Source organism: Ips typographus, linkage group LG10, assembly GCF_016097725.1.
Source record: "Ips typographus isolate SLU linkage group LG10, UJ_Ityp_2.0, whole genome shotgun sequence".
NCBI classification, from domain to species: domain Eukaryota; kingdom Metazoa; phylum Arthropoda; class Insecta; order Coleoptera; family Curculionidae; genus Ips; species Ips typographus.
This window is the reverse complement of record NC_138431.1, coordinates 133,544-161,511: the sequence shown is the minus strand read 5'-3', so window position 1 is coordinate 161,511 and position 27,968 is coordinate 133,544. Positions and strand designations below refer to the sequence as shown.

Sequence of the window (27,968 nt, the reverse complement as noted above, 5' to 3'; positions counted from 1 at the left end):
ATTATCATACCTGTTTTGAACGTGCGATAAAGTGGGAATGCAGCCTAAGAGATAGTTTTCGTATATGAGAGTTCATTTCAGCCGAAACATGTTGAAAGTATACGTTTACGTCACGTTTTATTTGGTTGTTTGTTTAGGGTGCATCAGTGGAGAAAAATTACGTAAGTTTGATTTTTTTTCTTTACTGCAAATTTTCTTCTGACCCAAACTAAATTTAAAAAAAGAAAACCCGATCTTGAAGTTTGTTTTTTAGCCGTCTTGCCGGACGTCGTAACATTGACGTCTGGACTGATTGGTCCAATCTCGAATTAGTCTAATTTGTTGTCTATACAGGGTATAGGTAATATAGTTGGGCTATCTAGACGCTAAATATCTCCGTCTCTGTATCGTGAGATCAACTAGAAAAGGTTTTGTATTTATACAAGGTGACCCATCATTGGGATCTTGGAAATGGCAATAGTTACAGGTTTCGTTAAATGGAGAAAATGTTGCTCCATGTAGTGCCCGTTCAGAATGTGTCTTAAAATCTAAGATATCTACAGGGGTTATCAAATTATTACCAAATTACTAAAATCTTTGAATTCCTTGTTTTGTAAATATGTCACTAACCGTGTACATTAGAACAAAATGTTAAATAGCAAAAATGTATGGCATCTTTCAGCATATTGTTTGACATAACGGAAATAATTAGGAAAAAATGTGTCTAGGTTCTAGGGGGCGCCACTTTTGTTTTTCTTATGGGCGCATATGTTTCTTGTCTTCTTTTATTAAAAAGTTTAGCAATCTAAATCTATCGCCAAACTTCTACAATAAAATATCATCTTCTTTCCAAATAATAAGCTATTTTTAATTGTTTAAATAAGAAAATAGCTAACTGTAAGCCGAGCAACGGAACTTCACCAACCAAATAAATTAGTTTAAAGATTTTCAATACGCATAATCTAATTCTTCTGTCCATATCGCTAACTGCTTTTTGAACAATTTGCGGAGTAATATTTTGCAACGCGTTTTCCACTTTAATCCGTAATTGCTTTTCGGTATTGCTTGGAGTAAAATAAACATGTTACCTTAGGTCACCCCACAAAAAAATCTAGGGGATTTAAACATGAAGACCTCGAAGGCCCCCATATGCACCTTTAAGAAAAACAAAACTGGCGCCTCCTAGAACCTAGAACCATTTTTTCCTAATTATCTACGTTATGTCAAACAATGAGCTAAAAGATACTATACATTTTTAGTATTTGACATTTTGTTCTAATGTCAACGGTTAGTGACAAAACAAATTTGTAATACTTACAAAAAAGGAAATAAAAGGTTTTAGTAATTTGATAACCCCTGTAGATATCTTGGATTTTAAGACACATTTTGAACGGGCAATAAATGGCACAACTTTTTCTCAATTTAACGAACCCTGCGATTTCCAAGATCCCAATGATGGGTCACCTTGAAAGTTCCCACCCTGTATATTATACCTCGGTTGTCGGTTATATTTTTTATCTGACATTTTTGATTGACAACCGTAGTATCTGTTGCTGGTTTTAATACTGCTAGTTAATATAGAAAATTTTTGTTCTGACTAATTTATCTTTAAATGTTGTAGGTATTGTCATAATACTAAAGAGTTCAGTATTATGACAATAATAATATAATAATAATGATATTTATTTAGCCCAATGGCTACATAATTTCACAAATATATCAACAAAGAACACAATAAAAGAACAATATAAACACAATTATTACAAATTAAAAACAATGAGCTTGTATATGTCGACGAAGTTGTTTTTTAAAAACGTTCAAACTCTCACAGTCTTTGAGATGCGGCGGGAGATTATTGAGATCCAATAATCCTCTATACAATAACTTGTTTGAAACAATATTGGTCCCTGGTCTCACATTAATAATAAAATCAGTTTTATTCCGAGTATTGTATTCATGAATATCACTAAAAGTCTTTACCTTATTACACACATAATCAGGCAAAATCCTATTCTTAATTTTAAAAATAAAAATGTTATTATTATTTAAAATTAAAAAAATATATAAATACTTCAGTATTTTTTAAGTGTTTTATGACATTTTCTGATTAACCCTTTTATTTTGGTGACATTTCATGTAACATGATGGTTAACTTGAACAGTTAGGCAACTATTTAATTATTAAAGAAAACTTTGCTTGAAATGAATGGCCGCTTAGATCACCAGATTTGACGCCCCTAGATTCTTTTCACTTAAAAAATAAGGTATATGCAACAAAACTGACAAATTTAGATCATTCAAAAAGAAAAATTATGGATAAACGCAATTATACAGGGTGTCCCACGACGAAAGACATCGATTGATATTGGAAAAAGTATAAATAGGAGAGTTCTGAAAATTTGGCAGGATACTGATGTGGGCATGCCCGATCTGATTAAAATATTTTCAAGATGGTTGCACTATACCGGAAGTCGATCACAACTTTCTTATTTTAAATAGAACACCCTATATATTATTACATATTTCGATTCCTCACAAAATTCTGACCAACTTTTGTGTACAATGCCCTATGCCTATTTCTAGCCGCTTTCGAAATATTTGTTATTTGTATGTTTTTCCAAAAAAGTGACAGTTGCAATGCTCAACATATTTTTGTACTCTGTCAAAACCGTATTTCATTTAGCAATGAAACGTTGGGTTATTGTAAATGAAGGATCGTTTTATTAAACTGAGGGTGTGTAATGACTCATTTGTATACAGGGTCATCAAAAGAAAATCATAAACTTGCCACTAAAAAAATGAAAAATCTCAAGTTTTTTTAAATAGAAACCCACATTTTTTATGACGGAATCATTTTGAGCATTAAAAACTACTATACGTTTCAATTTACTTGCCTATACCTAAATCCAACCCATTTCGTTTTATTTGAGAATAGACATTTTTTTATTATGCTGCACGGTTGGGATTATCTGGTATACTAGTTGGTCATGCTTTTGACACACGGTGATATTGGAGACCTGCAGGGCATGTTAATAACACTAGTTTTGAGTGTTTTGACACTTGCAAATATGCCGTCGCGGTTACGTTATTCAAACCATGATTACTTAAATCTGTTTATTATTTACGGAGAATGTGATAAAGTTGCGAGTAGAACATGTGAGGTATTTGCCGCTCGTTATCCACAAAAACCAAAGCCATCACCAAAAGCTGTCAAGCAAATAATTGAAAATTTTAATAATACGGGATCTGTGAAGAGAAAAGCTATTAAAACAAAACCAATCCTTAATAATACAAATGTAGAAATTTCAATTTTGGGCTATTTTGTTGCAAATCCAACTTCGTCAATAAGACAAGTTTCCGTAGAATCAGGCATATCTAAAAGCTCAATTCAAAGGATCCTGAAGAAACATAAATTTCACCCTTTTTCATTTAAATTAGGGCAACACTTAAAAGAGGTTGACTTTCCGAAGAGAGTGGTTTTTAGTGAGTTTTTGCTGACTAGTCACTATGGAGATGAATTGTTTTTGAATAATATTATTTAGAGCGACGAGGCCAAATTCACTTTTCAAATGGAATGTTCAATAGACATAATTCACACTACTGGTGTGACATAAATCCAAACGTAATTAGAGAGAGAAATTTTCAAGAAATCTGGAGTTTTTATAATAAAAAATGTTTATTCTCAAATAAAACGAAATGGGTTGGATTTAGGTATAGGCAAGTAAATTGAAACGTGTAGTAATTTTTAATGCTCAAAATGATTCCGTCATAAAAAATGTGGGTTTCTATTTAAAAAACTTGAAATTTTTCATTTTTTTTAGTGGCAGGTTTATGATTTTTTTCGACGACCCTGTATACAAATGAGTCATTACACACCCTCAGTTTAATAAAACGATCCTTTATTTACAATAACCCAAAGTTTCATTGCAAAATGAAATACGGTTTTGACAGAGTACAAAAATATGTTGAGCATTGCAACTGTCACTTTTTTGGAAAAACCTCAAATATTTCGAAAACGGCTAGAGATAGACATACGGCATCGTACACAAAAGTTGGTCGGAATTTTGTGAGGAATCCAAATATGTAATAATATATAGGGTGATGTATTTAAAATAAGAAAGTTGTGATCGACTTCCGGTATAAACGGAAGTGCAACCATCTTGAAAATATTTTAGTTAGATTGGGCATGCCCACATCAGTATCATGCCAAATTTTCAAAACTCTCCTATTTATACTTTTTCCAATATCAATCGATGTCTTTCGTCGTGGGACAAAAATTTTATTTTATTTTAGCTTATCGTCAGACAGTTCAAGGGGCACATTTTCAGCATTTAATCAAATAACATTTTTTTATTTACTTGAATTTGTAGTTTTCTTTAACTAATATCTGTCAAACTGTTCAGGTTAACCATTCAACATGTTACATGAAATGTAATCAAAATGAGAGAGCGAATAAGAAAATGTTCTTGAAAATTGCATGTGATATAACAGAAAAACGTTTAAAATGCCTCAACTTTTATACATACAGGTTGTTATTCCATAAGTTCTATATTTTTCGAAATTATTCAGGGTTGCTGGACTTTTTACACACAGTGTATACAATACCTATAAAAATTGTTGGAGAATGTTAAGCTGGATAGGTTAAAATTATTCTTTTCTATACAGTGTGATTCAGAAAAGTGTTCAGTTGTTCCCAAACCAATATATTATTGATGTTTTTGAATTGTACTTTTCATTATAAGAAAGATAGACATAACACATCTGAAATTCAACCTCCTAAAAAAACGACGATCAAAGATCGAAACTTTTCTCTTTTGAAAATCCATAACAATTAAAATATTGAAGTTAGGTTGGGCTAATGACTTTCACATTCCTCTTTTATATCTTACTTTTCAACTTAATAAGCTATAGTATAGCTTAACGTTGAATTGAAATTATCATATAGCCGCTATATGATAATTCCAATTCAACGTTAAAAGTCTCATGCCACAAAATTTAAGTTGGAAAAACCGGAATACTGAAAATCTTTTTAGCATTTGATTCCCTATCCTAAATTTAGCGAAAAAGAGTTTTATTAAATTATTTAACTTAACTTTAGACTGCGGGCGTAATTCTGTTTTTCCAGACTTTAATACGTAAATTACTATTTTATGTAAAATTCATTCAATTAAGACAAATTTAAATGCGTTGCGCGTTTTTGCAAATAACCTCCACTAAAAATTCAATAAAAAAATGTATGTAAAAATAAATAATATTTACAGATTGATTTAAATGACCTCCAAACCATAAATAATTCACTGATAATTAAACAATAATTATTGAATATATTTTTACTTAGTATACATTATGAATTGATACAAGGTTGACGTTTAGCGATGCATTTAATTATTTACGTTTAACCCATGTGTATTAGAACGCATGCGAAAGGTGACGATTTACCGTCCGGTTAAAAGGGGCAGTATAAATATGAAAATTTAAATTTTTGGCAAAATGTTTGGACAATACAAATTACGGAGGTTGTGACGAAGACCGAACAGACAGTTCGAAATTACAAAACAAAATTACATACAAAATGTATTGCAAGGTTTTGCTTAATAGTTATTTATACAAGTGACAAAACATTTTTTTTTCACGAAAACAACAACAATATTTTATTAAATTTTGACGTCTTACAAAAGAAATTGAAGTATCATTATTTAAAAAAATAAATAAAACCACAGTTCTATTAAGTTTGCACCGCGCCCCGTATATGCGACATTGATGTTTGTTTGTTTACATCTGTAAATAAGCGAATATCATTTAGGCCCAGTACTTTCAGTTCAGAATAACTTTATTCTAAGAATAATATCTATGGCAACCCTGAAATCAGACGCTGCTATTGGTTAATTCCGTCATTTCTATATAAATCATCCTAAGAATAAGTTTAGAGTATTTAAATTACCCTTAGAGTGATTTAAATTTTTTCTAAACCTCTAGGGAATAAAAAATTGTGTAAATCGTTGCTAAACGCTGAATAATTGACTAATAACAGGACGAAATTTAATAATAGTTATACCATATACGCAACTCAACCTGAAAGTATCATAACTGATATCATCATTGATTTTATAACGTCCCTCCGCTTCCTGTCATGTCTAAAACCTAGTCCGCGGACCTCAATTCTCTAATTTTGATTTTCTACATGGTAGTTATTTCTTATTTTTGGTCCATTTTTTGTTAAACAGTGCACAAGATATACAGTGCGTTTTTTTTAACGCGCAACATAGGATTTTACGTGTTAAATTTTTAAGCCCATGTTAGACCATTTTATTTTGGAACTGCAAGTCTATAACTTGACGGGTGTGTCTTTAGTACCCTGAAGCTTAAGTAAGTCTACCAATTTGGTCTAAAAAGTGATTAAAAACTGGAAAAAAATCATTTTTTTTCGAAAAGATTTTATCGTTCCATACTCCCTGTATGCATTGTTGTTCCTTGTTGTTTTTATACTGGCAGGTCAGGTAGCAGGTAAAGTGACATATTTTGACTGCATCACGACCCGACATCTTTTGAACGTGAAAAGGGCATTTTATGATTGTTTGGAATACTGTTTGGCTTCAAACGGAGGTCACTTTGAACCATTCACTTATAAAAATACTTCTTTTGTTCTTAACTTTCTTGATATAAAGTTAATGATCACCCTGTTTTAACTTTCTACGCCAAATTTTACCTGCTACCTGCCGTGCCAGTATCAAAAACAACAAAGAACAACAATGCATACAGGGAGTATGAAACGATAAAACCTTTTCGAAAAAAGATGATTTTTTGCAAGCTTTTTAACACTTTTTAGGCCGAATTGGTAAACTTACTTAAACTTCAGGGTACGAAACAGCCACCCGTCAAGTTTCATACTTGTAGTTCCAAAATAACATGGTCTAACATGGGCTTAAAAATTTAACACGTGAAATCCTATGTTGCGCGTTAAAAAAAACGCACTGTAGAGATAAGTAAAATAAAATAAGATCATTTATATAAAAAATATTATTTACCATCAATAAAACTATCCAAAAATTGAACAATATTGTACCCAGTAACCACCATAGTCAGCAAGGTTAGCATAATGAGGTCGCTGACGAATATAAGAGAGGCACCGTAGCTTGGCTAAGGCACCGAACTCTGGGGTCCTCCCCAGAGGGAGGTCACTGGTAGTGATGAGCGAAATATAACGAACTGTGATTTAATCACTGATATTTAGAAATCACTGATCACGACTGCTACCAAAAGTATCGCAAAAGCGTGACGTGAATAACGTGATTACGATTACAGTTTTCTGATTTTTCCAAGTTCCCATCTCAAAGTTGCGACTTACTAAAACGCGGTTTTTGCTATAAAGTCGATTATCGAATACCATCGTAAGACTTAACACGAACCGCAAGCGACATCGCGCCTTATTAACAGCACGTACATCGAGCTATGGCTGGAAGATGATCTTTATTTCTTGTAGCCGAAATCGTGAATGCCTGAATGTCGTGATCACGTCACACTATTAAATCACTGATATCAAAATATAACGGTAACAATTAACGTTGTGATTTAAATATCACGGTATCGCTCATCACTAGTCACTGGTCCTCTAACATGAAGTGGTGGGTTGGCTCGCTACTCTCTTAGGATCCCAGGCTGAAAAGAGAAGGGTTCGCTCGCAACTTGAAGTGACCGTTAGAACCCTTAACGCTATCAGTTTACTACTTGGTCCTTTGGTCACACCGTACAAGAACACCTTGCGTGCCCCCCTTTACAGTGTAGCTGAGGGCTGAACTAGACTCGCCCTCCCCGTAATTTTCATGAAGACGTCGGTAAATATGGGTAAATACGGCATTAGTGGCCCTTCTATTCTGGGGGTAAGAATAACCCCTCTTAAGTGTTTGGTTTAAACTATTTTATAATAAACGAAGCTTGCCTGTGACCTGTTTTTTCTCTACCATCTCTCACTACGCATCTCTAAACGTGGCAATATACAGTAAAAAATGTATTTTTTTACCTTTAAGTTTTTATGAAACAGGCTGTAACTTAAAAGTTTAAAAAAAATAAAAATTCGTAAGCTATAGACCTATTAAGTATACAGGGAGTTACAAATTCGATGCATTAGCATTAATATTTCAGAAACTATAGTTGATCGAGCTTAAGTTAAATGGAGGCAAAGTTGGGCATCTTATTGCTTAATAATCTGGCAAAAAAAAATAAAAAAATTTCACGTCCGGAGATATCAGACAAAAACCGAAAAACTTAAATTTCTTTTCAATTTTTACGACTTTATTAATGATTACCTCGGAAAATCAATGGAATCTTTTGGAGGACCTTTATGCTCCTTAAGAAAATAATTTTAGTTTTCAGATACGGGTACCATAATTATTTAGATACGAGTACCATCATCAATTTAAAATTTTCAAATACGGACCTGGACTTTTTATTTCGTTTTGTAGTAGCTACAGACCTTCCAAAACTAATGATATGCCACACTTGTCAAAAAACTATATCGAGTGTATTTAGATTTTTTTTTAAATAGGCATTTGGAATTCGTATGGTGTCATAATGAGTAGATAAGTTAGTTTGATACGACTTAGTAATTAGGTTCATCGCTCTTTTTAACACTTTAACACAAAATTTTAATAAGGTTAAATTAAGTTTAAGTTGTTTCATCAAAATTCAATTCATTTTCTACTCATTATCACAACATATCAATTTCATAGTTGTGTGCAACATCTGGTGACATCTGTACTCAACTCTATGAGTTAGAAAGTACAGATGGCGTTCCAAAATCTAGGAACAGCACCATTAATGCCGCATCATTCGGTAAACAATATTTATATCAATTTCAATTGCTTAATTTATTTAAAAAAACTTAAAGTACCAAGTACGTAATACACTAGGTACATTTTTTTTGACAACGAAATAAAAGTCTAGGTCCGTATTTGAAAAGTATTTGAAAAATTGATCAGTTGTGACCTTGGACCGCAGAGAGACCCTTTCTTTTGAGAGGGTGAAAACCTATGAGAAGACCACGTGAATGTGAGAGTGATGGTTATAATTTCCACGAGGAATCTGTCTGGGGCTCAGTGGCACAAGCCCGACTTAAGTACGAGCCTACTGGATATATTTGTGTACAAGACGCTGGAAACTCATTTTCCTCTTGCAAAACACGGTTTATTTGTCGTCTAGTACAAGTAGCAGTATAGCGTCTTGTACAACATTGTTGCGATATAAATGTATCCAGTGGACTCGTACTTTGACGTATCAAGCTGGCGAAAAACCCTAGTTGGTAGAGCCAATAAAACCAGTCACAAAAAAAACAGAAAACGCATATTAATTATCACTACTGTTGCGAAGCGAACTTTTGATTATTAGTTAGGATTTCTTTAGTTATTTGTTGTTACCCCTGTATGTTACGTTGTCAATTTCATGAATATTTGGGAACTTTCTAGAAACCATGGAAGCCTACATAAGCAGCTGAACCAGGCCTGGTTAGTGAGTTGTTGAGTTGATGGTTGTAGTGAAGTTGAAGTTGTCAGATAGCGAGGTTAAGTGTCAGTGTCAGTTTATTGTTTGTAAACAATATACAGTGTTGTACAAGAAGTGTGTCATTAAAGAGTACGACGGTACATTTGGTGTCAGAAGTGGGATTGGAGAATCGAAGAAGAGTTCCAGAGGAAGACAGAATAAACCGACAAAAGCAGAAGGTGTGTTGAATGCCTGTGAGTACACGACAACAAAGTGCCAAAATGGATGAAGGAATGAAACAACTTATGGAGATGATTCAAGCAATGAAAGCAAGTCAGGACCAAAAGTTGGAGCAAATGAAAGCGAGCCAAGACCAACAGTTCGAAGAAATGAAAGCGAGCCAAGACCAAAAGTTCGAAGAAATGAAAGCAAGCCAAATAAGTCAAGAGCAGTTCAAAGCAAGCCAAGACCAAATTAAAGACCAGTTTCAACGACAAGATGAAAAATTAGACCGAGTAATAAATGAAATAAAAGGAGAAATGGACAACAGGATGGAAATTTTGGAAGAAAAGGTAAATGAGAGGATAAGCGGTATGGAGGAGACCGTTCAGACCTTGCGAGAGGAATTTGACAAACTACAGGAAAAGTCTTCAAAGCCAACCGTAGTCGCCAGTTCTAGTGTCTGCTCAAATATTAAGCCACCAGTTTTCGACGGTAAGACCTCATGGCAGGTTTACAAAAAACAGTTTGAGGCTGCCGCAGAGGCCAACAATTGGACATCAAGTGACAAAGCCACTGCCTTGGTTTTGTCACTTCGAGAAGAAGCACTGGAGGTTTTGCAGACTTTGGACGAGAGCCAGTACAAAAACTACGACGACTTAATCCAACATTTAGAGATGAGATTTGGAAATAAGCACCTAGAACAAGTATACGAAGCTCAGTTGTCTAGTAGGACCCAAAGAAGCACGGAAACACTTCAACAGTATGAAGCCGACATTGCTCGATTAGTTTGTCTGGCCTATCCAACGGCCTCTCACGACATTAGAGAGCGAATGGCAGTACGGGCTTTTGTACGAGGTCTTAAAGATTGTGACACAGAGCAAGCAATACGATTAGCGAGATGCCAAACATTGCATGATGCTCTTGCCTACGCTTTGGAGTTTGAGGCGGTCAAGCAAGTATCACGAGGACATACTCGAGTGCGTCAAGTCAGAAGCCTTACACCGGAACCGAGAAACCGATATTCCAGTTCAGATCACACAATCACTCAGTCAGACTGGAATCGTCAGCTGGAGACATTTCGAAAAGAACTAATGGGAGCGTTAAATAGAAGAAGTCAGAACAACCGAAACGCTCAAACCACCACGTTTACTCGGTCATTGGAATGCTGGAACTGTGGAGAAAAGGGGCACATTCAATCGCAGTGCCGCAAACCTAGAAGAATGCAAAGACTTCAAGAATATGACTTCCAGATTGAGCACAGAAGGGGACGTTTGCACGGAAACGCGGACGCAGTGTCACGAAGACCTTGTGTGGAAGGTTGCAATCACTGTAAACGCCTGGAGATAGCTGAATTTGGAAAGCCTTGTCGAAGGATCGCTCTGAAAAATGACATCGCATGGGATCGGGAAAACTTGGCTGCCGATCAACGAGAAGACCCCGATTTAGGACAGATAATTAACTGGAAAGAGCGTGGAGAAAGACCAAATTGGGAGGAGATTTCCGCTAAGTCTCCAACATTAAAGGGATATTGGGCATTATGGGAGTCCCTTATTATTGATGGAGATTTACTAAAAAGAAAATGGGAAAGTCCGGATGGGAAAGAAGAACGACTACAGGTAGTTCTGCCAAGAAACCGAGTTAGTGACGTACTGAAAGAAGCCCATAGTGGAATTGGTGGAGGGCACTTTGGCATCAACAAAACGTTAAATAAAGTTAGGGAAAGGTTCTATTGGCTACAAAGCCGCTCAGATGTAGAAGATTGGTGTCGGCGTTGCGCAGACTGTTTCAGTAGCAAGGGTCCCAAAACTCGGAGCCGAGGATGTATGAAGCAGTATAATGTCGGAGCTCCGTTTGAGAGGATTGCCGTTGATGTAGCTGGACCTTTTCCCAAAACTAATTCCGGAAATCGCTATGTCTTGGTCGCAATGGACTACTTCAGTAAATAGCCAGAAGTGTACGCAATACCAAACCAGGAAGCCGCTACTGTAGCAAAAGTTCTGGTTGACAACTTCTTCTGCAGATTTGGAGTACCGAGGGAGCTGCATTCGGATCAAGGGCGTAATTTCGAATCGGCAGTATTCACGGAAGTGTGTGACCGATTGGGAATTAGGAAAACCAGAACTACTCCATTACACCCACAGTCAGACGGAATGGTGGAACGTTTCAACCGGACACTAGGCAACTACCTAAGGACAGTCGTCGATAACAATCAGACAGATTGGGATCAGCACATTCCGTTGTTCCTGATGGCTTATCGATCGGCAGTACATGATTCCACTGGCAAAACACCAGCTAGTGTTGTCTTTGGAAGGGAGCTTCGTTTGCCAATGGATCTTCTTTTTGGACGACCGGAAGAACCCCCAGCCTCTTGTGATAGCTATTCGGAAAAATTGGCGCAACGCTTGCACGTGATCCATGAGGAAGTCCGGCAGAAGTTGAAATTTGCAAGCGACCGACTAAAGACAAGATATGACAAAAGGGCCAACAGCAGCGGATTCCAAGCCGGTGATCAGGTCTGGTTATACAATCCTGCTCGAAAGAAAGGGAAGTCACCGAAGCTACAGAGGTCATGGGAGGGACCCTACGACGTTATAAAGCGTCTGAACGACGTTGTCTACAGAATACAGCGAGGACATCGGGCGAAAATGAAAAGAGTTCACCTGGATCGACTTGCACCTTACCGACCACCCAAAGCTGGTGAAGTTGATGATCGGGACGATCAACTCTAGGAGGGGGGCAGTGTTGCGAAGCGAACTTTTGATTATTAGTTAGGATTTCTTTAGTTATTTGTTGTTACCCCTGTATGTTACGTTGTCAATTTCATGAATATTTGGGAACTTTCTAGAAACCATGGAAGCCTACATAAGCAGCTGAACCAGGCCTGGTTAGTGAGTTGTTGAGTTGATGGTTGTAGTGAAGTTGAAGTTGTCAGATAGCGAGGTTAAGTGTCAGTGTCAGTTTTGTTTGTAAACAATATACAGTGTTGTACAAGAAGTGTGTCATTAAAGAGTACGACGGTACACTACTTTAGTTCACATCAATCATTACCGACAGACCTCTCACTGTCATTGTCAAAGATGATTTCGGTTTGCGGTGTTGCGTATACAACTCACATTTTTTTTTTCAAACTTCTTAGAATTACAAACATTCATTATAGACTATAGTCGACGGAAAATTTTTGTAAACCACTTTTATATTAATAAGCGATTAATAATCTCCATTTGATTTACATACTCAATACACTCGTTGGTTAAATAACTATAAATTGGCGGAATAGAAATAGACTGAGCTCACGTGAGCCCACGTGCTATCACGATTCATACAAAAAGTGTAGTTATCTGGTTAACATAGTATGTTAATACATCAGAACCACACTGAAGTTATCTCATGCGCATTACGTTACATCCCCAATAGCATGCGTGCTAGCATGTAATAATTTTCTGTCGATCCCCACATTTTTCGTCTGCAGGAGCTCACGTTTGCAGACGAAAAATATAGCTCTTAGAAGTTGAGTAGGGTATGTTGTTTTTGAATGCCCTTTTTAATTAAGCCGTGTAGAAAACCAATTTCTTCTTTGGTCATTCGGAAATACATTTTAAAGCGTTGTGGGTCATTTTGTAACTCTTGGAACAAACAATAAAATTCACTCAATCCTTTTATTTTAATGTTTATATCATGGACCCATGTTTTTTTTTTCTTCGAGAAGGATAGAAGCAGCCACAGTTTCCATTTCTTTTTTCCAGTCTGAAGAATTGATATAGCTGGCGCTTTCCATAATTGAAAATTTACAAAAACAAGCAAACAGATTGAAATCAGAAAAAAACTGACCCAATGCGTATGTCAACTGACTTTGCAATATGTCAAATTTGTGTAGTACATAAATATAAAAATAATAAAACGTGATATCAGTGTGTTTCTAAGCATGCCATCACAGTTTAAATCATGACAATGTAATATATCACGTGGGCTCAGTCTGTTTCCGCCTTTACTCTTCCCAACATCACATTGCACATAAAAGGTTTTTATTTTCAACCAGGTATGTAATAACGTTATTTCTTATGTGTAAACCAGGTGGAAAGATAAAAATTACCTGCTTTTACTTTCCGCCCGGGTGGAAAGTACTCACTTTCAACACAAAAACGCTTTAGATAAAAGTTGTAGAACACATTTTCGGCTATCAACTTGTAATTTTTTCAATACCGTAGATTTGACCATTAAGACGCAAAACGGATCTAAAATTCGGAAATTTTAAATCTCGCGCCAAGCGATCGTTAAGGAAAGTTTATATCCGGCCGTGCTACCAACCTTTCAAAATCATAACAAATCGCTGTCAGTCATTCTGTAATCTAATAAATGATTCAGTGTTGATATCTGACTGAAATCTCAAAATTTGATGGGACTGTGAAATGTGAATAATCTTAAACTGGCTATAAAACCTCTGAGAAACCCCTTCTAGGAACAGAATATGGACTTACACAGTCAAATTATCAGTCAGGTGTGACAAAAGTTTTTGTATATGGGTAGGTATTGTCAAAAAACCAACTTTTCAATTGAGCTATCGACATGAGCTGTTCTATTCTAGGTTTATTAACATTATAATTGTGTTCTTTTTTCCACACACTCAATTGTTCCAAATAAAACTTTGTACACTAAACATTTGTATTAATTATTTATTCACAGTTCAAGGTACAGTATACATTTTCTTCAAGTGAAAAGCATAGGTACAATAGGTGGCAAAGAAAACTGGTCTTACCACATAAACAGTGATTCTTCCACAGATTGAGTGTGAGTGGGTGAACCTTTCACCATAGAAGCTATGCTAAAAACAACTTTGTCTTACTAACCTAATGTTTGTTTGGATAATAGTGGAGTTCCAAATTAGCAAAGGTAGGTGAAATGTAGTGATTGAAAGTCTCTAAAGAGAAACGATTTGCTTCTAATTCAATACACCATTTCACAGGACATACCTTTACTAATCAAATGTGAACTCGAGTTACACATTACTTGCAAATAAACTATTTTTGGTTAGTAGACATTTTACAAGTATCTTTGTAGGTCCCTGGATGTCCAAGTTAACTAATGGAGCTAGTTAAATATCAGTACTTACCTTACCCTGTAGAACTAGGGAAAAAACATTGACAATCAGTTATAAAAAATGCCTTTTTATTAACATCATACAATATAAAACCACTTAAACACTATGGTGTATTGATAACACTACAAAACAGAAGGATACAATAAAACTATCAGTCACATAGGTCACTAAATTGCATCACTTTTGAGGGAAGTATTTACCCTCTTTTGTGGTCCCTGTATAGTAAAGCAACTTATCTTCCAACATCTGCAGGCCTTCCTAGTCCATTGTTTTTATCACTTTAAATCGTTTGGTAGTGTTATGATGAGGTTTGAGATAGGTGATTCGGTCATCCTCATTAAATATTTGCAAGCAAAACCAGTGTTTTCTTAAAGAATTTTGCTACAAGGTAAATAAGTTGAGTAGAGACATTGAATGAGGTTATAAACGCAACTTACCAGATTTTTGGGCTGTGGCTACTAATAAAGAATAATTCCGAATTTTAGATCCGTTTTTCGTCTTAATGGTCAAATCTACGGTGTTGAAAAAATTACAAGTTGATAGCCGAAAATGTGCCCTACAACTTTTATCTAAAGCGTTTTTCCATTAAATGAACCGTACAGGCGCAAAAAAATCAAAACCATTTTCCCATGTTAATCTCCTATGTCCAGGGTGCTCTTGGACACCTGGTATGTATGTTAAATGCAAATAACAGTACAATGTGAAAAAATAGTAATAAACAGCGCATGACGTGAGGGTAAAATTAGGTTTAAATGTATACAGGGTCAGTCACAAATTATACCATCTTTTTTAATTCAAAACTTAGACCCTGTGTATGACTTCACATTTTAAGAGTACTCATAAAGACCAATTTAACGATTCACAGTATTACTATTTTGCACTACTTTTACAACTTTTTTTCAGTCATTGTTGAGTCAAAATAGTTATTTATGCAACAAGTGTAAAAAGTACATCTTTCTTGCACGCAAGTGAAAGTTGTTGTACAACACGTAACTGCAAGTGCAAAAAAGGACCTAGCAGACGAACGGTTGAAGATAGAGCAAAACGAATTACATGTTCCTTTCTTACTTTTTTGAGATCTATCTTATCATTTTTTAAATCTTTAAAAAACAAAAAAATACTGAAAATTTGAATTTTTTTAAAAGTTTTGAATATACCATCATAAGATAGATCTCAAAAAAAGTAAGAAAGGAACAAGTAAATCATTTTGCTCTATCCTCAACCGTTCGCCCTTCCAAATAGTGACAATTCCAATGTTTAATAGTCAATATCTCGAAAACAAAATTTAGTTCAAAACTGATTAAACCAAAAAACTCCTTAGGTTAGTTAACAGAAACAAGAAATTGTATCAGTTACTAGGGTTGTCGAACAAAAATCCATTGTTGCCACTGATTTTATATAGATGCGGCAACACTGGAATCACGAAAATATTTTAAATGTATTCCTAATGGTCATATTACTTGATTTAATAAAATTTTTGTTTCAAACATGTATCATTTTTGGTTTTTTAGATACAGTACCTCAAATTCTTAGTTGGCCACCCTGTACAGGGTGTTTCAATAATCCGTACCCGCGGCTGTTTCTCGGAAAATATACATAGTAGCGCTTTGGAAAAAAATCTGTCTAGTAAATATAGCCACGAAAAACTGCTCGAAATAATGTTCAGCCTTCTAAATCCACTGTTAGGGGGCGTTTCGATACCACTAAAATGAAAAATGTCCAAATACTCTAAATATTTAAATAGAACAATATAGCAAAAATACGATGAACGTAATTGTCTGTTCTCAACGAACAATTTTGCTTTAACTTTATTTTCTATCTCTTCATATAAAGTGGTGGTTTTGTTCCAAAGTTTGCTTTGAAAGAAATTAAATATATCGAAAACAGCTGATCGTTTTTGCGTCATTTTGAAAAGCATATTCTGTCCTTTAAAGCACCTAAAAACACATGTTCAAATTAGTTTATCGTCTTTCCTGTAGAGGGCGTTTTTTCTAAAATTTACGTTTCCGTTTCCATTCGAAGCACTTTTGTTTGATTTTTGAGTTTATGAACGCAACACTGAAAACACTAGCATCTTATAGAGAAATCCTGGTACATTATAACCACCCTATTTCAAACATCTATTATCCTTATTTAGTCAGTCAAGTAATATTTACAACTATGGAAAGGTCTTTTTAAGCGGGTTTTCTCTGATATCTCGTGTTACAGAAAAGATAAAGTACTGCAGTTTTCACACCACGCCTGATAATCAGATTCTTTAGGGAAGTGACAATAGAAAGCAATATCATGATATCAGCATGATTTTTTTGAGATATCTAGCATGAAAGCGTAAATTTTGGAAAAACGCCCTCTACAGGAAAAACCGAAAACTAAATTGAACATGTGTATCAGGACAGAGGACAAAAGTTTCTGCGATGAGCCATTTTCGAGATATTCCATTTTTGTCCAAGCAACTTTTGGACCATCCCCAGCACTTAATATGAACAGTAAATTTATTCGTTTATTTAATATGAGAGTTTAATTATTTCCAGCATTTTTTCATGGCCACATTTACTAAACATATTTTTACCCCGAAGAGCTACTATGTATAGTTTTCGAGACAGCTGCGTGCACGGCTTATTGGAACACCCTGTACATAGGAACTTACTGGAACTAATTTTTTTTTCTAATTTTGGCATATAAAGTGACACTTTTCAAAACTGATTAGAGTGACAAAACGTTATGTAACTAGTTATGAAAAGTTAATTTCATCACTCCCTGTTTTTTTGCATTTCCGTAGAAACATATGGGCGACATCCATCATAACATGTCGTTGTCACTATTTATACAAGGTGCTATGAAAGTGAATATTTGTGTTAAATCACTTTAAAAGATGGTTTTTACCGCTTTTTGGTCAAAATTAGAAAAAATTATGTATGCAACACGTTTCGAAAGTTGGTATACTTTGTGACTAACCCTGTAACTTGCGAACCTCGTTTCAACATCACGTCATGCGCTGTTATTTACTACCAATGAGTAAAAAGAACAAGTATCAGGAGGTAACAATAATACAAATTATAACTCGTTTGTGCATTAAGCGAGGGGGACGGAAGTCCACCTACTTTGATTGCGCATTCGCCTACTGCGCAGTTGAATTGACGCAAAGTCATTGAAAGTTTGGAGTTTCAAACCCGCAAAAATTTGTTGTTTGTATTTGTTGTAGTATAGTGTTAGTTTGTGGTTCTTTAACAGTTGAGTTTTGCAAATTTAAATTAAGTTGTACAGTGGACAAGATTAACAAGTATTGACGGCCGCCATATTACTCCCCCTTGTTTCTGTCACCCACTTTGTTTGCTATTGCTCCTTCCTGCTATGTTTACATTTTTTTTATTCATTGTTTACTACAATACGCAACGTATACAGGTGTAGAGAAATTAAAAATGGCCATAGTAAAATCGTGTAACTGACAGAGAAACATAGATAATTCCATGCGCGAGACAAAGACATAAAACGCAATACAATTTCGAGTAGGCTATGACTCTTCGGCAGCGTTGCCAGATCCGAACCCATCAACTGGATTAGTTACACTCAGTTACTGTTACATAATTTTATTATTGGAATATTAGACCAATCAAAATTATTTCTATGAAAGGGTGTTTACTGTTTGGTTTGGTTACTGCATGTAATTTTAAATAAAATGAATGAATATTTGGTTTTTAGCTGTATAGCATTCTAATGGCGCGTTTGCAACCGCTTTCTAATGCTTTAATTTTTATCTGTCAAAAGTAAACAAATTCTAACAGTCTAACGTCAAAATTAAACAAAGCTACAAAGCAAAACTTGACTTTAAATAAACTTTTTGTAACATTTTGACAAAACAGCAAAAATTTGACCTACAAAAAGTGACTCCAGAAAGTCCAGGCCTGCCCAACTTGATAAAGGTAATTCCCCTCTTCAGTTGTCAGTTTTGAGAATCTTGCAGAACTAGAAGTTGACCAATGAACGAAGAAAGGGATTCATAGATCATAGTGTTAGTGGATTTTATTAAAGTTCCTGTAATTTTTAATAGTGTCCTTAGTACGAACAGTGCAAGTGTGAAAGCTAGTTTAAAAGCAAGATAAACCTCAACTTTTAAAGTGTCCCATTGAACCATTCTTAAGAAACTAAACAAATATTCTAATGAAACTAAAGGATATAAAATGAGGTCTCAGAAACTTAAAGGGAGTGAAATGAAACTTTCACTAAGAAATCTGCAGCGAGATGCTAACACTCCATTTGAAGTGAAATGTGATTGTAATAATTATTCATTTCATACTGTATCGTAATATGCTCTATTAGATAGTCGGTTTCAGTCCGGGGAAAGTCATTACGTTACTAGTCCGGCAAAATGTTTTTTTTTTTTTTTTGTTACCAACCTATTTAACAGTTGGTGTCCAAAATGTATAGGGGTGCGTAAAATCACAAAAAATACTAAGAATTAAATAACTATTTCCTACGATCGTGCGGAAAAGTGTACTTTGCCGCACTATTTTTTATGGCGAAAGTAGCACTTTTCCGCTCTAGTGCGGTAATAGTATATTGTACAACAAGGGTGAATAAGATGTCCTTATCGCACGAGAGGACGACAATCGGACTACGGCAATATGGACAATTCGCCCGAGTTTTACAGGCTATTTTTTCTACGACTAATTGGAATTACTTACCAAATTTCACACAAATAAACATCAATGTTTGAAACGTTTCCGTGTTTACATTATCACTTTCGACGCAACCAAAGTTTGACCGGTGTCCCGGATTGTCACCGGGTGCCAGCTGATTAACTTTGTCTTTTAAGTTGAGGTGTTGAATCGATTTGATTCATTGTAAATTGTAAGTTTGTATCATTTGCTTTATCATATTATAAAGTAGATGTTTTTTCTTTAATTGAACACTAACTGAAACTTGAACGGCTTTTTCATTGCCTCAAAACATAAGCCAAAATGCAATGTTTTGATGCCAACTGTCAGTGAGGATGACAATCAGAAGAATTATTTTGTTTACGTTCAAGATTGGTCTATTTCATATCGCACGCTGAAGATTGTCTGTAATTGGTCTATTTCATATCGCACGCTGAAAATTGCCTGTGATTGGTCTATTTCATATCGCACAGTTGCGAAAAGTCTAGGATTCTGTATTCGTTCAACCGATGGAAAATTGCCTACCTATCCGTTCTCTAAACTGTTAAGAAACGAACCAATATCCCTGTAAAAGTAGAAAAAATAGCTAAAGATTGCTATAAAGGGTAATTTAAATTTGGGTCAATCACCATTGGGATCTCGGAAATTATAAAAGATAGGAGAAAGTTTAAATTGAGGCAAAGTTGAGCAATTTAAAGTTTTAAAAATTTCGATTTTCTGAATACTTCAGAAGATATCCGATAAAAACTGAAAATTTGATTTTTTGTTTTTATTTATTTCTAATCCTTTATAACCCTTAAGTGTCGAGAAAATACGGACTTATTGGTTTCGGTTGTGAATGACTTCTGAATGAAAAACTGATTCCCGACGGGTCGAGTGTACCAGTGCACCTTGGTAGCTCAGTTGGTAGAGCATTGCGCTGAAAACGCAAAGGTCGCTGGTTCGAATCCGGGTAAATGCGGAAAAAGTTTTTGTTTTAACTTTTAATTAATGTCCGCTACGCCATAAAATGACTTCTGTTTGACATTTTACTTCTTAGATAATTCTAAAATATTCTACAATCTGATTTTTTATCTCTATAAGGTTTAGATATAAGCTATTAACTTGTGACAACATTTAGAAAATATCGATAATTTTCGGAGGTAATACCATGAGAGCATTAAAATTACTGATAATTTTCATGATAGCATGTTTTCCATAATTTTACGAGTCCTTTAAGATGAGGGAAATTTGTAAGAAGAACATGCTAGAATGGAAAAGAGTCTGGTGAATTTAAAGGCTGGAGCGGTATTTTGTGTGAGGTTATTTCTCGAAATATCACTGAAACGTTTCATTTTTATTAGGTTGAAGTATATTTAGACATTAACCACATTAAACAAACCAATCGTACAGTAGTATTAATATGATTCCATGACGACGTGAAATTAATGCTGTATTTTTTTCGAAAATGATTGAACTACCGTTTATATTAATACCTTTTTTGCTGCATAATCTTACCTTGGTTGAGTGGAATAATCCGTATAAATCTACTATTGGTAGGGGACGTAAGAATATTCCAGAATCAATAGTATACTTCAGTTATTTAACAATTAGAAAAATAATTAGATTTGTCTCTATTTTTGGCTTCCTACTTCATTTTTCTAATAACGCTTCTCCTGAGCAATAATATAGATGTCTATGTCTGTTCTATGTTTATCAAAAATGTAGATGGTTTTTTTCTTTCAGCCAGCCAAATACAGCCATGCAACAGGACAGACCCACATCTTCATCAATGCGTTCAGAAAAATATCGAAATTCTAAAGCCGGCCCTGAAAAAAGGTGTTCCAGAACTGTTCGTTCCGGCCCTGGACCCTCTGATCATACCTCCGACCTGTGTCAACGAAGCAGATCAAGTCAAGGTCACATTTACCGTAAGTTTTCTAAAATCCTTCAAAAATTTATAAATTAAAGGGTACATTTTTCACTGCTCTAACTCGGGTACCATGACCTGTAGAAGATTCGTTCGTAGTCGATTTTCACTAAGTGGAGTTGAAGTAGACAGGTGGTGTTGAATAACACTCAGTTGTCTTTACAGTAATATTTTCGGTCCCTAAAAAGTTAATGTCACTGTTTTAGTGCTTCTATCTCGGTTGATATGACAGCTATGATGTTCGCTCAAACGTCAAAACAGTACAACAATTTCGCTCCCTTTTGTCTAACAGTTTATCGAAGATATTCACTCTCGAAAGAAAAAAAAAACATAGGTCACTCTGTATTGGTTTTCAGGACATCCACATCTATGACGCCGACGAATTTCGTCTGGATCAGTTCGATCTGGATCTGGAACATCACAAGGTCAACATTAGCATCACCTTTCCACGTCTTCGCATCAAATCCACCTATAATGTGAACGGAAAGTTTCTAGTGGTTACTTTTGACGAACATGGACCAGCTGATGGGAATTACAGTAAGTTATGCGTGAGAGTGAATGAGATAGCAGTAATGTTGATGAGATTACAGAGGTCAAATGATTAAAAAAGCAGAAAATTTACTAACACAAATATGAAAGGTCTTAGGGCTAATATTGGTTCTGAACTGATTTCAGGGCCGCTCTTGTTACGTTTTAGTCAATTCATTGAACTGCTAGAGTCGACATGGAATGCCGACTCTTTTCACGTTACATACGTTAAAACTCTCAATAAGTTTTTAATATAATTTAGGATTGGACCCAAAGTAGATTTAATTGCTCTGTGGTTTGAATTGTGATAATTTTATTGTTTTACACACTGGGACTTGTTAATTGTCACGTACGTCACATCTGCCAAAATTTCTTTTAAGAATGTTTCATAACTAAGTAATACGCCACAAACTTAGTTTTATATCGCCATGGTGCACGAATTTGACAGTTGCGTCAGTTGTCAATCTGACAGGGTGCCAAACGACGAAAGACATCGATTGATATTGGAAAAACTATAAATAGGAGAGTTTTAAAAATTTGGCAGGATACTGATGTGGGCATGCCCAATCTAACTAAAATATTTTCAAGATGGTTGCACTTCCGTTTATACCGGTAGTCGATCACAACTTTCTTATTTTAAATAGAACACCCTATAGATTATTACATATTTGGATTCCTCACAAAATTCTGACCAACTTTTGTGTACAATGCCCTAGCCTTTTTCGAAATATTTGATGTTTTTCCAAAAAAGTGACAGTTGCAACGCTCAACATATTTTTGTACTCTGTCAAAACCGTATTTCATTTTGCAATTAAACTTTGGGTTAGTGTATAACTAACTAAGGATCGTTTTATTAAACTGGGGGTGCGTAATGACTCACTTGTATACAAGGTCGTCAAAAAAAAATCATAAACTTGCCACAAAAAAAAATGAAAAATTTCAAGTTTTTAAATAGAAACCCACATTTTTTATGACGGAATCATTTTGAGCATTAAAAATTACTATACGTTTCAATTTACTTGCCTATACCTAAATCCAACCCATTTTTAGTGAATTTGGCCTCGTCGCTCTAAATAATATTATTCAAAAACAATTCTTCTCCATAGTGACTAGTCAGCAAAAACTCACTAAAAACCACTCTCTTCGGAAAGTCAACCTCTTTTAAGTGTTGCACTAATTTAAATGAAAAAGGGTGAAATTTATGTTTCTTCAGGATCCTTTGAATTGAGCTTTTGGATATACCTTCTACGGAAACTTGCCTTATTGACGAAGTTGGATTTGCAACAAAATAGCCCAAAATTGCAATTTCTACATTTGTATAATTAAGGATTGGTTTTGTTTTAATAGCTTTTCTCTTCACAGATCCCGTACTCTTAACATTTTCAATTATTTGCTTGACAGCTTTTGGTGATGGCCTTGGTTTTTCTGGATAACAATCGGCAAATACGCCACTCACAACTTTATCACATTCCCCGTAAATAGTAAACAGATTTAAGTAATCTTGGTTAGAATAACGTAACCGCGACGGCATATTTGCACTTGTCAAAACACTCAAAACTAGTGTTATTAACATGCTCTGCAGGTCTCCAATATCACCGTGTGTCAAAACCATGGCCAACTAGAGTACCAGCTAATCCCAACCAATGAATAAAAAAATATAGCAGGAAGGAGCAATAGCAGTCAAAGAGGGGGACAAAAATCAGGAAGAAATTCCATTGGACCACGGCTTATAAGCCCGGATAACTTTTGTGGTGCTGTAATCACTCAAAATTAGACAAGTCGTACAGAAACGTTATTATTTTACTTATTTGGTTAACTTCCAGGGTATCATAGGCATTTACGAAAATTATACCTGCTAATTCCACCGTTTACCACAATCGGTGTAACTTTTAAGGATCTGGTTCATTACGGTTGAATGAATTTTAGAACGCGATTGGTAATCCTATGTCTTTGAGATCTGGCATCCAGATGTTCATTGTTGAAATGTTTTATAATATCGGCATACTCTCCCTCCATCTCGCAAACAGAACATATTCCAATATCCATTTTAATTTAACAGGTCACTCTCATAAGCTTGCTAAACTGTGGAACAAACCGCCAAACCGTCAACCATAAACTAATTTTTGGGGTTAGGATTCTAAATTTTAAGGGAAAACCTGTCAAAAGTAACTTTTTTCTTAATTTACCGACGGAACTTCTCGATCCATAAATGATAAACCGGGTACATATATTCGGTATATGGGTAAAATTTCAGAACGGCAATGGTAGTTACCAAAAACAATTTTCGAACGCTCTATGTTAAACAGGTATCTACCGGTACAATATTCGTAAATGCCTCATGTAGTCTTAAACACAAAGTTTTACCTGTAAATTAAATTAAATTATTAACCTATTAATAATACTTTTATATCAAATTTCATTGATCAATCACATGGATTTGATCAAACGGGCGGCTCCATTACGTAGCCTGCTAGGTCACCAGATTTAATGGCTATAGATCTTTTCCTGGGGTCATTTTTAAAAAGCAGGTTATTTAGCGAAACTTACTTCTGCTACACCAACCGTTTTATCAGCTATTGCAGCAATAGCTACTAAATTTAGAATTCAATGTTGAAATTGATGAAGATTGATGACATTAAATTTAATTTCTTCCCTTTACTTTTTTATCTTCTGTACTTTTCTACAACAAAATTTTATTATTTTTTGTTTCAGCAAACTTCCAAATCCATCTGGGCCTCAAAGCCATTCCATATACAAAAAACCACAAGGAATACCTTAAATGGGAGAAAGCGTCAATTGCTTTAGAAGTGGAGGATTCCCACGTTATTTTAGAGAAACTGTTTGGCAATCATAGTGATATTCAAGACAAAACCAATAAAGTGATCAATGAGAACATTGAAACGATAATTAACGATCTGCAACCAGTAATACAACAAGTTGTATCTGATTTTATATTTGGAATTGTTAATCAACTTTTTTCTTTCTATTCTGTTAAGGAATTATTTGTTGATTGAGTTTATAAGTAAGTACTTCTTTTTAGGTCATATTGTGAGTTGATTATTGATTAAATAAAACATTTGATTTAAGGTTAGAAATTAGAAATGTAATCGGTTTTTTGTTTTTGAAAGACTAAGTTTTATAAAAAATTAGTTTTAAAAAGTCTTTTTTTCTTAACTCCTAAAATGTAATAGCTATTTATGTAACCAGTTACGAAAAGATCGATTTTGTGTAACGAATGAATGTTTGTAGGGCGAGCGCAGCGAGGTCCTACAATTTGAATGAGTTACACAATAAGACATTTTCGAAACGTGTTGCGTACATAATTTTTTCTAATTTTGACCAAAAAGCGGTAAAACCCATCTTTTAAAGTGATTTAACACAAATATTCACTTCCATAGCACCTTTTATAAACTGTGACAACGACATGTTATGATGGATGTCGCCCATATGTTTCTACGGAAATGCATAAAAACAGGGAGTGATGAAATGAACTTTTCATAACTAGTTACATAACGTTTTGTCACTCTAATCAGTTTTGAAAAGTGTCACTTTTTATGCCAAAATTACAAAAAAGACTTTTTTCTACGAATGACCACAAAGAAGCTAGTTTGCGCACACTTGTACATATGCAAAGTAGCATTTTTGTCAATAAAAATTTTAAATTTAAAACCAAATGTATAGTTATTTCATTCGTAGAAAAAATATTATCCCTAACACGTGCGCAAAGTGGATTTCCCGCACTTAAAGCTCTACATAAACATAACTTTGCGCACTGATTAGGAAAACTACTATTTTATGTGCTTATACAAGTCTTTAATGAAATTTTTTACTTGCTGTTGGGTTAATTTGGCGCCCAACTTTCAACAACCCCTTTTGACCGTCAAAAAGAAAAGATGAAACTGCACAAAGTACTGTAAGAAACACACAAGATTTTCAAAAATCGTGTAGGTCGGCCAAATTAGATGTTAAAACCATACAACTTTTACATGTATTTACCTGGAACCTTTATTAAGTTATTAATTGTAGAATAACACACTTACTCTAATGTATAATGTTAACATTTGTTTTTGTTAACTGTTTTTTGGTGCCCGTTTTACGAGCCTCAACATGGGGATCTCCGGTATTCCAAGAGATACAAGGAAAAGTTGTTTACAAAATTTCTTTTGGTTTTTGAGTAAAATATAAAAAAATGATGCAAAAGTACCCATACAATTAATACCAAATCTTCGACTTTCGCCACTATCCAATTTTCAAATTTACATTTTTTCGGTTTTTTATTGAAGAAATGGCAAGATTCTGATTGAAATACAAAAGTTATCCGGGCTTATAAGCCTTGGTCCAATGGAATTTCTTCCTCCTTAAAGAAATTCCATTGGACCACGGCTTATAAGCCCGGATAACTTTTGTATTTCAGTTTTAACCGGCCCTGAAAGCCTTCATAGTCTGATAAGATATGGTACTGATTGTTCCTATCGAATGAAGAAAATAATTTTAAAAAAATGTAAATCAATAAAAAAAATTAAATTAAATAGTAAACAGAATCGATGATTTAGTATTGATTTTATGGGTACATCTTTAAGATTATCAGACTATGAAGGCTTTCACGGCCGGTCAAAACTAAACTTCAAGATTTTCAATTTTTTATTCGAAAACGGAAAGGAGTACCGAAAAGTTACTAGATAGCTTTTCAGTTCTAAATTGAATGAAGAACTCAAAACTGATTTGCATTTTATGGAAAACAGTGGGGTACATATTTTTTTGCAAAAATATTAAGTTACTTGTTCGATGGGACGCTACTGTCAAAATTGGGAAGTATCTTTTTTTTTTTAATCGGTCTAAAATATGCTTATTATTGACGTGTACTGTCGGCGTAGAAATACTACATTATGTTACTAGTACAATAATGAATTTTCATTGTTGTACTAGTAAATAAAAATTGTCAATATTGGCATTTCTGACGCATGATTAATGGGTTTGCGTGACATTGACATTTTGAGTTTACTGACGTTTTGGCGAAGGATATGAGGTTGTGGTTGTCACAATAAATCTGTCGATATTTTAAAATTTGAATTAAAAAACGTTTATAAAAAAAATTGTATATGTTATACGGGAGTAGAGTTGTACTTCTTCTACTACTCGCTCAGTTGTCGCCGCGGTCGGACAATCTTTTAAGCTCAGCACAATAATCTCTAGCACTAATCTCAGCACACCTCTTTCTACTCCTAGTAACATAATATAATATTATTGCAAAACCTGCGTTATCGTTAATAGTTGACACCTACAATGTTTTAGAAAAAGGTCTCCAGCAGTTCTGAGGAAATAAATAAATTTAGATTTTTTTAATCAAACTTTAACATCCTGTATCTCCATAACGAAACATCTTTGGCCCATGGTTTATATAGCAAACTAGAGTTATTTTTCATGCTCTCCTAAAATATGAGGCATTTATCGTGAAACACCCTGTATATTTAGAAATTTACGTTAAGGTAAGTTTTATGTCCGGTTTCTAAACATCCAGCTCTATCGGTTCAATTGTTATCGATCCCATATATTTATTTATTCAAAAACTTTAATTGGGTTTCCGACCTATAAAATTGTGAAACTGATAAGAATTAGACAAATATTTTTTTTCTCCAAACGTCAAAAAAATATTAATTTTTAAATATGTCAATCCAGACACTAAAGGTTGAATTTCTAAAGCGCCGGATGCTAGGCAACTTCAGCGGTAGCAAAAGTACTTTTACTGTCGCTCGTACTTTTGATGCCGCTCAGTCTAATCGACTTAATGGGATCTAAATTGTAAATAGCATTCTGAGCGGTTTCCGCAATCTCCGGCGGTGTACATTGACCATCGTTGGCGTCAAAATTGGACATTGGTACAAGATTTAAATAGAAAAGCGAGAAACTTACGGATTGCAGCAAAAAAATCAAAGTCGGAATTGAAAATGTGAATTATTTTTGTCACTTATGTTGACAATCCATGTCAAGCAACAGCAAATTACCATATAAACGCGCAACAATTTACTTTCATAGGTAACTGGTTTTAATCAAATTTTCCATTATAACTCATAATAATGTTAATAAACTCTTATTAAATGAGTTTATTA

The 27,968-nt window shown here is 34.7% G+C and overlaps 1 protein-coding gene and 1 non-coding gene across 2 annotated transcripts; both read left to right on the top strand.

Moving 5' to 3' along the window:
- Window positions 1–25,020, top strand: LOC145734665 (protein takeout-like). Its single transcript, XM_081988157.1, has 4 exons — window positions 1–161; window positions 21,150–21,334; window positions 21,690–21,870; window positions 24,574–25,020. The coding sequence occupies exons 1-4, from the start codon at window positions 65–67 to the stop codon at window positions 24,873–24,875; spliced, it is 765 nt and encodes a 254-aa protein (XP_081844283.1). The 5' UTR covers window positions 1–64; the 3' UTR covers window positions 24,876–25,020.
- TRNAF-GAA (transfer RNA phenylalanine (anticodon GAA)) lies at window positions 20,311–20,385 on the top strand. Its single transcript has one exon. It is a non-coding gene; the product is annotated as a tRNA-Phe (tRNA).
- Window positions 25,021–27,968: the final 2,948 nt, after the last annotated feature.